The 12,674-nt window shown below is 48.6% G+C and overlaps 1 protein-coding gene and 1 long non-coding RNA gene across 3 annotated transcripts in view; one reads left to right on the forward strand and one right to left on the reverse strand.

Moving 5' to 3' along the window:
- Nucleotides 1-6,444: 6,444 nt before the first annotated feature.
- On the forward strand, nucleotides 6,445-10,794 carry LOC310760967. Its single transcript, XR_014547133.1, has 3 exons — nucleotides 6,445-7,557; nucleotides 7,614-10,226; nucleotides 10,663-10,794. It is a non-coding gene; the product is annotated as an uncharacterized lncRNA (long non-coding RNA).
- A 137-nt stretch (nucleotides 10,795-10,931) lies between these two features.
- The window catches only part of CLPB (ClpB family mitochondrial disaggregase), a 72,262-nt gene continuing 70,519 nt past the window's right edge, over nucleotides 10,932-12,674 (reverse strand). For both annotated transcript variants that reach the window (XM_083609798.1, XM_083609797.1), the window contains exon 16: nucleotides 10,932-11,708. In XM_083609798.1, the coding sequence (XP_083465924.1) occupies nucleotides 11,457-11,708 (252 nt within the window). In that variant the 3' untranslated portion in view covers nucleotides 10,932-11,456. The remainder of the gene's footprint in view (nucleotides 11,709-12,674) is intronic.

Raw genomic sequence — 12,674 nt, forward strand, 5'->3', positions numbered from 1 at the left:
CCTTCACAGCCTGCGAACCTTCCACCCCATTGTAAATTGACAATAATGATACCTCTGGACTTTTGGTCAGCTTTAACCCAGTGATTTCTGCTATCTCCTTAAACACCCTTTGCCTCCCCCCCCCATGTACATATTTACACCCCACCACCACCACATGTGAACATAATTCCCCGTTTCCTGGCATTCCCTCCAACATAACACTGAATATTGTTAAGGGTTTTATATACTAATAGTGACACCTTGACCTTGGCCTGGTAGGAAATGGGCAAGCAATGCAGATCTCCGAGCCGAAGGTGACAAGGTCTCACTCCTGTCAGCAATGGCTCTGCAGCATTCTGCACTAAGTGCAGTTACTGGATCAGGTACAAGGGAAACTCCACAAATATTGCATTGCAGTAATTTGGTCTTGGAATAACCAACACAAGAACCACCGTGGTTGGGCTTTCCCATCCAGGAATGAACGTGGCTGTCTCACCAACTGCAGATGTCTCTCCCCTTTGCAAATTCAGTAATCTGATCAGGGCACATGTAAGCCGAGTCTTCTGCCCAGCTTGGTGTCGTGCAGCAGATTCTCACAACGACGCGGCTTTCATTTCCTTCTCCTTTTATTTTTACCCAAATAAACACCCCTTCATTGCATGCAAAGTGCATGGATTTCCTTGCATGTGGCTGAATCTTCTGCACATGATGTTCCTTCTCCTTCTGGCTTCTTTTGAATATGTTATACTCTTCGAACCCTGCATGGGAGCCACATATCTTTTAACAACAGGTATCAGTAAAGGTAAAGGTAAAGGGACCCCTGACCATTAGGTCCAGTCGTGGCCGACTCTGGGGTTGCGGCGCTCATCTCGCTTTATTGGCCAAGGGAGCCGGCGTACAGCTTCCGGGTCATGTGGCCAGCATGACTAAGCCACTTCTGGTGAACCAGAGCAGCGCATGAAAATGCTGTGTACCTTCCCGCCGGAGCGGTACCTATTTATCTACTTGCACTTTGACGTGATTTCAAACTGCTAGGTTGGCAGGAGCAGGGACTGAGCAACGGGAGCTCACCCCGTCGCGGGGATTCGAACCACTGACCTTCTGATCAGCAAGTCCTAGGCTCTGTGGTTTAACCCACAGCTTCCCGTGTTAAGAATTTGAGTTACTGAGCCGCATGCTCCTCAGCTGTTTCCGGTGCCAACCCACTGGGCAGGAGGAAGGGGTCCTGCGGGCTGCTTAGAAGGCAACTTGGGGCCACACAGTGCTCTTTTGTGCACAAGTTAAATCTTTGGTCTGGGTTCAGCAGAGGATGGACAGCTGTCAGTCTCAAGAGAAGTGCAACGGATGGGGGGTGCGCGCATGATTCAAGCATCTGGAAAAACCAGGCTCAGTGCTTGAGGTTTAGGGAACGAAATCCATATTTTGCTTAACAGAGAGAGCTAAGATGTAGCGTGGGGAGGAAGAAGCTGGCTTTAAAGGGCTTTTGAAAGCGAATGGAAAAAGGACCAACAGCTGGAGTGTTCATGCCACTGATGATTTTTTCAAAAATGTTGTTATTTAATGGGTATATTGCTCAATGCTGAGTCATGCTGGGGGGTGGGAGGGGGGGACGGCAGTGTTGTTGGGCACAAGAGAGAGTGAGGAATAACGACAGCAAGGTCACCCCAAACAGCAACAAAGGGGAGAGGAAAGTAGAGAAGGGAAGGAGAAAAAGGAAATAGAAGGAAGAGAGAAGGAAATCGGAGGAGGAGGAGAAGGGGGAAAGCAGATCAAGAGGAAGGAAGAAATGAGAAAAATGGGAGGTAAGATAGAAGGAAGAAAAGCAGCAAGGACACAAACAGCCCAGGAGAAAGCGGGGGGCAGCAATATCCAAAGGGCAGGGGCCATAACAGAGAAGGCTTCACTCGTCACCCTCTCAGGCCTTTTAAAAAACTGGGGGGGTTTTAAAATTGCATATTTAAGAAAGGAAAGGAAAGGAAAGGAAAGGAAAGGAAAGGAAAGGAAAGGAAAGGAAAAGAAAGGAAAGGAAAGGAAAGGAAAGGAAGGAAGGAAGGAAGGAAGGAAGGAAGGAAGGAAGGAAGGAAGGAAGGAATCATGATGAAAAGAAAGACCTGTCAGCAAACATTAACACAGTAAGAATTAATACCTCCATCTTAGTTTACACATATAGATCATTATTTGCCATCCAGGGTATTAAGTCTTTGGCCCAACACTCAGATGCTGAGTGTTTATGCTTCCAGGCTTGGTTCAGCTTCTGCTCAATCCATCTCAATTTTAAATACGTAGAACCATAGAATTGTAGAATTGGAAGGGACCCTGTGGGCGATCCAGCCCAACCCTGGCACCTCCAGCTCTGGAGGCCCCATTTCATGGAATGCCAGTCTCTATGGGCTGAGCAACAGGGAAGAGCTCTTTGTCCTCCTTGCAGACAGTACAGAGGCATCCAATGGTCCACAGCGAGGAGGCGGCTGTTGGATTCAATTGGATCTTCCGGTCTGACCCGGCAAGGTGACACCTGCATGCCCATCCTGTCCATTTCTGGTTCTGTCCCAGGACTAAGACATCCAGGGAGGCCACAACAACCCTTTCATGAGAGATCAAATAAAGCCCTTCTTCACTCAGCACATATTTAACCTGTGGAACTCCCACCCACAGGAGGAAGTGACGGCCACCAACTTGGATGGGCTTTATAAGAGAATTAGAAATTCATGGAGGAAGAGAGGGCTCTCAGTGTCTGCTAGCCGCAATGGTTAGAGCTCAGGTCCTGCTTGCGAGTTTCCCTTTACACAAACACACACTCAGGAAATGAACAATTTAGGCATGAGTTGAAAGAGGGAAGAATGGGACCGGAATTGGGCAGAGAGCGTTATGCGCACTCCACCAACGGGTGCAGGGGCCAGGCTTGGACCCCCATATGAAATGCCCATTGCCTGTATGCAGTTTTAATTTCAGTAGTGTTCAATTAAGGGAACGCGGGTGGCGCTGTGGGTTAAACCACAGAGCCTAGGACTTGCCGATCAGAAGGTTGGTGGTTCAAATCCCTACGACGGAGTGAGCTGCCGTTGTTCGGTCCCTGCTCCTGCCAACCTAGCAGTTCGAAAGCACATCAAAGTGGAAGTAGATAAATAGGTACCACTCCAGCGGGAAGGTAAACGGCGTTTCCGTGTGCTGCTCTGGTTCGCCAGAAGCGGCTTAGTCATGCTGGCCACATGACCCGGAAAAACTGTCTGCGGACAAACGTCGGCTTCCTCGGCCAGTAAAGCAAGATGAGCGCCGCAACCCCTGAGTCGTCCGCGACTTAACGGTCAGGGGTCCCTTTTACCTTTTAGTATTCGATTACTTGCTAATATTATCTTTTCTAAGTTTTTAGCTTTCTAGCTTTTCCAATTTTATCTATGTTTCTGTCTTTTTAACCTCTAGTCCATATTGAGTCCCCATCTCGGAAAAAGGCAGAATAATAATAATAATAATAATAATAATAATAATAATAATAATAATAATAATAATAATAATAATGGCGGCACTGGTTGGCCGCAGTGAGAGCAGGCGGCCGCACAGGGTGAACCAGTGGCCTGATCCAACAGGCTATTTTACAGGAGGGGAGAGGGCTCTTATGCTTGGATCCTGCTTGGTCTGATCCAGCCATCTTCTCTTGCGTTCCCACGTTCCACGTTCCAGGGGGCTTTGCTCTGCAGGACGCAAGCTCTGGCCGAACCTTTGCTGAGCTCCATCTGAGACCCTCCTCCTCCTCCACCTGGCAGTGTGGCATTATTTGCTCTAGAGGCAGATGAAGCCGCCTGGGCGAGGATGAGGCCAGGACGACGTGGGACCACCCCAGCCCTCAGCTCTGCAGCCCCTTCTGGTAGTGGGAGCCTGCATGGGCCTAATTGAATTACCGTCCCCGGCACGGGGCTGAAGGCTGCTGGTAATTGAATTTCTGCTGTCACAGGCTACTGTTTCTCTCCTCCAGCCTCTGCCTGGGTTTTTATTGTTCCTTGGTTTGACTGCGATGGCACATTTATTTGATCTGTCACAGGCAGCCCTTTCACCCTCGCCAGTTTGCTTAAAGGCACGCCGCCTCGGCCTGCTTTCCTCCCGCCCCCCCTGCCTCCCAGCTAAACACAATTAAAACAAATTGGGGTGCGTGTGTTGTGCTTCAGCCCTTGTCCCTTGTGGATAAGCGATTGGGTCCCCTTCTTACCCGGGGCTTGTTTGCAAGCCAGGAACAATCCTGGATTGGACTGAGGAGGACTGGGAATGTGCCCAGGACACAATGGCAGACCTGGGAGGGGCCCCCAAGAGCCATCGAGCCCAACTCCCTGCAGATAATCACGGTTTTTAAAGGTGGGGGCCTTTCCCAACTCAGGAGCTTTGGGCTAGTAGTGCTGGCGGGCGGATCAGGACGGTGTGGGCTCAAGCTGGTGGGCACTTCCATGCACAAGGGGGCTTCATTTTGAGACGGCATGTGCCCCACTTTAATTATGATGCTAAAGTGACTGGCACTGGGGCTTTTTTCTCTGTGGGGGGAAGGGGTGCTTGACAATGTTGCTCTGAATTTGCCAGGTCCCTGTACAAAGTACGCACTGTGCATGATCAAGATTCCCAAACAATGGAAATTCAGTAAGACCTTTTATACCCTCATTTGGGAGAAGGGAGATGGATATATTCTCTCTCTCTCTCTCTCTCTCTCTCTCTCTCTCTCTCACACACACACACACACACAGATGTGATTAGCAGGCTGAAGTTCATCTCTGTATACGAGGAAGCCCCATGCACTTTGTGCCACCACCCAGATGCTGAACACTGAGAGCCAAACATATGCCAGGCAGTGTAGTACAGTGGTACCTTGGTTCTCAAACTTAATCCATTCCAGAAGTCCGTTCCAAACCAAAGCGTTCGAAAACCAAGGCACGCTTTCCCAAAGAAAGTAATGCAAAACGAATCAATCCATTCCAGACTTTAAAAAACCCCTAAAACAGCAATTTAACATGAATTTTACTATCTAACAAGACCATTGATCCATAAAATGAAAGCAATAATCAATGTACTGTACTATAAAAAAATTAGACAGTAAAAGGTAAAGGGACCCCTGACCATTAGGTCCAGTCGTGGACGGCTCTGGGGTTGCGGCGCTCATCTCGCTTTATTGGCTGAGGGAGCCGGCGTACAGCTTCCGGGTCATGTGGCCAGCATGACTAAGCTGCTTCTGGCAAACCAAAGCAGCGCACGAAGTGCTGTTTACCTTCAGATTGGAGCAGTACCTATTTATCTACTTGCACTTTGACGTGCTTTTGAACTGCTAGGTTGGCAGGAGCAGGGACCCAGCAACGGGAGCTCACCCCGTCGCAGGGATTCGAACCGCCGACCTTCTGATCGGGCAGTCCTAGGCTCTGTGGTTTAACTCACAGCGCCACCTGTGTCCCTTAATAAGACAGTAGGTGATAAAAATAAAAATTAATTTTTTTTCTTACGGGCACGGATGTTAGTCATTGTTTGGATGGGGGGGCTTTTATCCATTTCCGCAGTCACACAATCAATCAATCAATCAATCAATCAGTAGCTGAAGTGGGTTCTGCACAGTCACAGAAACAAATTAACCGAAAAAGCCTCAAAAACACAAAATAAATAGCAAAAACAAAAGTGCCAAACTTAATCCGTTCCAGAAGTCCATTTGACTTCTGAAATGTTCAAAAACCAAGACACAGCTTCTGATTGGTGCAGGTGCTCTGGAAACAATAGCCGAGAGATGCATTAGACATTCAGCATCCGAAAAACATTTGAAAACCGCAACACTCACTTCCAGGTTTTTGGCATTTGGGAACTAAGACATTTGAGAACCAAGGTACCACTGTAGTTAGAGTGTCGGACTAGGGCCTGGGAGACCAGGGTTCAAATCCCCCACTCACGGGTGTGACCACGGGGGCCATTCGCTGCCTCTCAGCCTTGCCTACCTCACAGGGCTCTTCTGGGGATAAAATAAGGATCTGGGAGAAAAAACACATGTATGTCTCACTGTGCTCCGTGGAGGAAAAAAGAAGGAATATAAACACAATCAATTGATCAATCAATCAATCTCCTCTCATTCATTCATTCATGCATCCTCCTCCCTGGATGGCAGGCGAGTGATCCACAACCCATTCTGGGGCAGCTGTGATGTAGGAGGCTAGGCATTTTGGATAGACCCATTTCCCACAATTCAGTTATTTAAATATATTTTATTATTATTATTATTCTCCTTAATACTAAGACAGTCTCTAAGCAGTTTATAAAAACTTATTTAATGAAACTGAGAAACTTCGACAGAATATAATCCATACAAAGCAATACAATGCGATTCAAAAACTACATTCCAAAAGTGTAAGAGCCCAAGACAGCAAACCCCTAGCAGCACCTGTTGAGAAGACATTAAGAACCTGGGCTGTCTCTCCGCTTCACTCTCCCTGCTGCTGACCCACAACTCTGCCCAGATTCTGTCCTCCACCTGGCGGGGTGGGGTGGGGGTCAGAGGGGAACAGGCGGTGCACACGATTATCAGGCCTTGGAAAGCTGGATGAAGTTCATCCCTTTTGTCGAGTTAATTAAAATAATTTCAGTTGGATTTTGAGTACATCTGCAATTTAATTGTTCCCATTTTGAATTTTGTTGGGTCATTATCTTCCTTAGTGGGTCAGGCAACCTGCTGTTTTGAATAGGGTGGGGGGTGCTGGGGAGAAGTTTATGGAACCGAGAGGGTAGGGGATGCCCCCCAAATGTTTGGGAACCGCAGGGTTGGAAAGGAGGCTGCTCTGTCTCCTCTAAGGTGAGAATTGCAAGACAGGAGGGAATGCAAGGCTCAAAGCTTTGAACGCTTGAGCCTCCTCATCACAGCAGACAGCCGGATGAGGCCACAGAGGTCCTTGTTGCTTTGGAGCACCAGAGAGGAATCTTCTGCCTTTTGTCCATTTCCCACCTGCTCCACGAGGTTCAAACCAAGAACATTCTGCCAAAAACATTATTTAGACAAGCCTACCCAGATGTTTTGAAAGTTGATGCACATTTTAATCTGTTTCTATATTGTTCTTTAACTTTTCAAAAGTCTTAAAATTATTGTTGCCGATTCTTCTTATTGATAACGTTTATTGCTTCACCTTTTTCATAAACCGCTTAGAGGGTTTTCAAAATCAAGTGTATAAATTTTATAAAGGGATGCAGAATCGTGCTCCAATAAGAGATGGGACCCAGGAACTGAAGCACCAAGAATGAGTGCATTTGTGGCTTTCTTACGAAATGTAATTTTATTAATCAAAGCAGTGTTAAGGTGCAGTTCAAAAACCAAAGTGCTTCCGGGTGGGTTTACAAGTCCAAGGTGCAGGGAATGGAAGGACTAGGGTGAGGAGAGGAGAGGCTGAAGGCATGAAGTCTGTTGCTTTTAAACCTTAAGGAGGGAGAGCTGTGATCAGAAGCACGAGGCTCTGGATCTGGCTCCTCAATATTGGCCCTCCAGATGTTTTTGGCCTACAACTCCCATGATCCCTAGCTAGCAGGACCAGTGGTCAGGGATGATGGGAATTGTAGTCTCAAAACATCTGGAGGGCCGAGGTTGAGAGGCATGTTCAAAGTATTCAGCTTGCAGAATCAGCCTTTTCTTGGTGCAGAATTTGGAAGCATCCAGAGCAGGCTTCCAAATTCTGCACCAAGAAAAGGCTGATTCTGCAAGCTGAATACTTTGAACATGCCTAGCAAATTTGGCCTCTTTGCTCTAGCCTCTGTTGGCCACAAAAAGGAAGTATCTGGGTAGTGTTCTGCAGAACCTATCCTTGCAACTGTTCTGCCACTGTGAGAACAAGATGCTGGACTAGATGGGCCATTGGCCTGATCCAGCAAGCTCTGCTTATGTCTTTATGTCTTGTTTGTCCAACGTGGCTCAGGTGAGTGGATGCCCTATGCAGAGAACAGGCATGGTGCCAATGTGGCTTGCAAAGAGCTCAGGGTGATCCACACAACAGGGAGCCAAGTTGCCCACTGCTGTGGGAAGGCAACCCACTGCCCCCCACAACGTCTAACCCCCTGCAATGCGGAGAAGCGTGGAAATGGGGCAGAGGTTGACTTCTCCTCGTTGCTCTGAGTGCAGAGGTATGTTTTGAGAGAACTTTTGCAAGCCAATGTACTCAAAAGGTTCCTTGGAGAACCCGTTCCAGGGACCCAAACGCTGTGGGAGAGCCACACCAGGAAGTCTGGGTGAAAGACCACCCCACCCCAGCCCTGAGAGCCACACTCTCTGCAAAGCAAGGTCCAAAAAGCAAACTCTCATCTCCCCACTTTTCCCCTGCTGCGAATGAAATCGCTGACAAGGCTGACAAATCTGTTATCCTTCCGCTCAGCTTAATGAGGCTGATTCTCAGCCCTGCGAGCTACGGTTGCTCCACGAAATAAATAAGAAATGCAGAACACTTTTGGAGTGCTAAAACTGATAAATAATAATCATCATCATCATAATAAAGGTATTCCTACCCTGGTTCCTGTTCTCAATCCTCCGGCTGTAATTAGATTAGCAGCCAAACCTCGAGGCAAACTCAATCAATGGGGCTGAAGCTCTGCATGCTTATCAGAGTTATATATATGCTCACTGGCGATCAATCGATCAATCTACACCCGTGGCATCTTTGCATCGCCAGCTTCTTGTGCAAAAGCTGGCACGGTCCACAGCTGGGCCCTGGGCCCACCCCCAGGGAGTGTCGTCTGCGGCACAGTATCGCCATTGTACAAATCTATGGGGAGGTCGTACTTGGGATACAGTGTGAAGTTGTGGTTGCCACACCTCTGAAAGGATAGTGCAGAGTTGGAAAAGGTTCAGAGAAGGGCAACAGAAATCATCAGAGGGTGGAGTGAACTCCCCACGAGGAAAGGCTTTTCCTATGAGGGGAAAAGGCACTTAAGGCTAACAGGGAAACGACTGAGGTCTGCAAGATTGTATATGGCGTGGAGAGGCGTTTTTCTCCTTCTCTCTTAATATTAGAGCCCAGGGAGGACAACAATGCTTGAACGTTGGAAGAGGCAAGACGGACAAAAACAAGTAGTTCTTCACACAGTGCATAGTTAAGTTATGGAGATTGCTCCCACAAAATGCAGTGAGGCCCACCAACATGGATGGCTTTACAAGAGGATTAGACAAACTCCTGGACCAGAGGGCTCTCAATGGCTACCAGCCAGGATGGCTATGTTCTGCCTCCACTGCTGGGGGAGGCAATGCCTCTGAATACCACTTAGGGTGGGGTCCACAGGCAAGGAGAGCGCTGCTGTTGCGCTCAGGTCCTGTTTGTGGGTTTCTCTCAAGGCGGCATCTGTTTGGCTGCTGTGAGATCTAGAAGCTGGGCCTGATCCAGTAGCCAGGCTCGTCTTATGTTCTTGTTTCGGTAAAGAGGAACTATGCCACCAAACGCTCTGCAGTTTGAATCAAAAAGCTGTAGCACTGGAAGGGACCCCAGGGGTCATAACTAATTCCTGGCCACTGGCTCCCTCTTCCTCTCCAACTTTGCTCCTCCCTGCTTTAAACCATGGCAGGGTGCACAATATTCCCAACTGTTTTAGGAAACTAAACCAATTTCAGAGCAGCAAACAATCCCACGAGGAGGAGGAGAAGGAGGAGGAAGAACATGTTTGGGAAGGCCAAAAAAGACGCCCTCAGTCATGCGGCTTTGGAGAGCTGCGCCCCATTGTGATGTTTTGGGCATGTTTCTTGAGTTTGGTGAGCTCCAGCTTCCTCGCCATGGGAGCCACCGGCCCCTAGGCAGGCTGAGAACAGAGCTGCCCCACCACCGTAACAAGGAATAGTGATGCAGGCAGACCCTTAAGGGAGAAAAGGCAAAAGGCATAATTCAGCAGGATGTTCTTCTGCACAAACGGCAACGCAGCGGAACTTTGTGTTGGTCACACCCCCCCCCCCAGCTGGAGAACTGTGTCCGGTTCTGGGCACCACAGTTTAAGAAGGATGTTGCAAGAGGAGGGTGACTGAGATGGCCGAGGGTCTGGAAACCAAGCCTTATGAGGAATGGCTGAGGGAGCTGGAGATGTTTAGCCTGCAGGAGAGAAGACTGGGAGGTGATATGACAGCCATCTTTGAATCTCTGAAGGACTGACAACATGGAGGATGGAGCTTGTTTTCTCCCGCACTGGAGGCAGGACTCGAACCAATGGATTCAAGAAAGGAGATTCCAACTAAACATCAGGAAGAACTTTCTATCAGTACAAGTGGCTCGATGGTGGAACATGTTGGAAAACAAGCCTTTCTCGGGAGAAGCTGGCAACTCTCCCAAGCTCCCGGCTTGGTCTCCGGTGACCTCCCTGGCTGCAATCCCCGCAGGACCCAGGCTAGGTCTCAATAGGCGACATCTCCCAGCATGGGAGATGCACACCCCCTCCCTCCTGCTTCCCTGGCAGGGAAAGGAGATAGTCAGAAACGTCTATTTACATCCTTTATTTCTGACTTTGCAGCACTACAGAAAACATGTCCGATCAAACTTCAGCAAACAAGAGAGAGAGACTTCCTGTACATACGCAAGAGGAAGGTCTCATATTACACGCTTCACAAAGACTTTTCCAGCCTGTGAACTTCCGGGAAGATTCTTTCCCACAGCTAGCCATATCACATGATGTCAACAAGCTGGCTGTCTACAGCTGCGATGAGCTCATATTGTAACAGAACAGACTCCCTTGGAAAGTGATGGACTCTCCTTTTTTTGTAGTTTTTAAGCAAAGGTTGGATGGCCGTGTGTCAGTGAGTCTTTAGATGTGATTCCTGCACTGCAGGGGGTTGGACTAGATGACCCCTAGGAGGCCTTTCCACTCTACAATTCTAGGAGTCTACAAACTGTCCACTTGCACAGCTCCCATGCATTTCAGCCGAGCATGTGCAGGAGGTTCCCCCACTGCCGCCACCTAAATGCCCGAGATGAACAGACAAAGAGAGGAGCTCATTTGGTATCCATTTACATTTATTGCAATAACTTAAGAGATCTGGTTGGTGCCCAGGTGGCTGGAAAAGGCCACACCCAGCACTTTCGCAGAGGCATAACCTTGGTGAGCGTCTGAAAAAGTCACTTTTTGAGACCTGAATCGGCACCCAACACATTCTGCAGCATCACTTTTGGGGCTGGAGGGAGGCAGGCACAGCAGCTCGCTCGGAACAAGGAAGTTCGTGCTTATTTCCCCTGAGAATTCCTGCCCCACCCAAAGCACAAACCTCTCCCCCTCGCAAACAGCTCTGCGGGGCAGCAGGCTCACCCCGCCCATCGATTTTGCACAGGGTAGCCCTGTCTCAACAAGGCTGTAGCAGTGATTTGAGCTATACGGATCTCTCTTTCTCTCTCTCCCAGCTAAGCTCTGATCTCCAGAGAAACCCGGGTTCCCCAAACCACCTTCCTTACTCCTCCGTCTACATCTCATGATTGTTTTATTACTGACCACACAACCTGAAGCTCCGCAGGGGGCAGCCCACGGGCCTATAAAGTATAGGACATCTCGTCGGGAGCCAACGGGGCCTGAATGTCCAGCTTCCGGCTTTTGCTGTCCTTCTCAACTATCTCCAGCCGCAGCGTGGGGCCCTTCCTCTGGCCCTCTGCAGGGGACGAGCTGCCCTTGGCTTTCAGGAGCCGCTTGTCTGAGTCGTCCACCGTGATCCGCAAGGTGCAACCACGGGGCAGGAGGTCCTGCTCATAGGCGGCGGCGAGCTGGTTCACGACTCGACGCTCAACCTGGGGAGCAGGGACAGAGATGAGCCACGTAGTAGCAAGAGGAGTTCTGGATCAAGAACACGGACCCAGGTTCAAATCCCACATGCAGCCGTGAAGCTCCCTGAGGGGTGCTGGCCTACTTCCTATCTTCCAGCCTAGCCTCCCTCACAGGGTTGTTGTGAGGGAAGAGAACTGTGTATGCTGCCTTGAGTTCTTTTAATAAAAGGCAGGATAGAAAATTAAATAGAAAGAAGACAAAGTCCCTACCAGAGAGGAGTGGCAAGCCAAGCTGACGGACTGTGCAGAGATGGCAAAACTGACTGGAAAACTTGGAAATCAAGAGAATAACTTTATAAAAGAATGGGAAAATTTATAAGTTATTTAGGAGACCACTGTAAGCAGATGGAAACGTTAGCAGGATTTTGGATCTCACTTGTAGTGTGACTATTATCATGGATAATATGGTTTGATATAAAAATCGGAGTATGGAAGAATATTCAGGAATAAATGTTTAAAAGGGAATTTCATGGAGTGGTGGGAGGAAGCCTGGAGACGTGAAGGAATCTCTCAACATGGATATGTTTCTTGTTTTCTATTTGTTTATAACTTTGTATTTGTAAAACCAAATAAAAATGACTTAAAACAATAAAAAACCACAGAAATCCAGCCTACGTGGGCTGCCGTAAGCAGAAGCCACCTTGAGACTGGCAGACTGCACATTCAAGAGATTGCACATCAGTGAATCATGCTGCGGAGCTGGAAGGGGCCACAAAATCTTAATTTCGTATATGCTCATGGGGAATGAGACCTTGGGGTCGTAGCGGATATAGCTCAATGAAGAGGTTCAGCTGTGAAAAGGGCAAATTCCATGCTTTGGGATCATTAGGACAACCGGAATGATGCTGGGGTGGAGCAGCTCCCCATGAGCCAACGTTGCAGCAGCGTTGGTGGAGCATCTTAGTTGAGGGAGAAAGCAAGGCTTGCCAC

This window comes from Podarcis filfolensis, assembly GCF_964270895.1.
Source record: "Podarcis filfolensis genome assembly, chromosome: 4".
NCBI lineage: Eukaryota > Metazoa > Chordata > Lepidosauria > Squamata > Lacertidae > Podarcis > Podarcis filfolensis.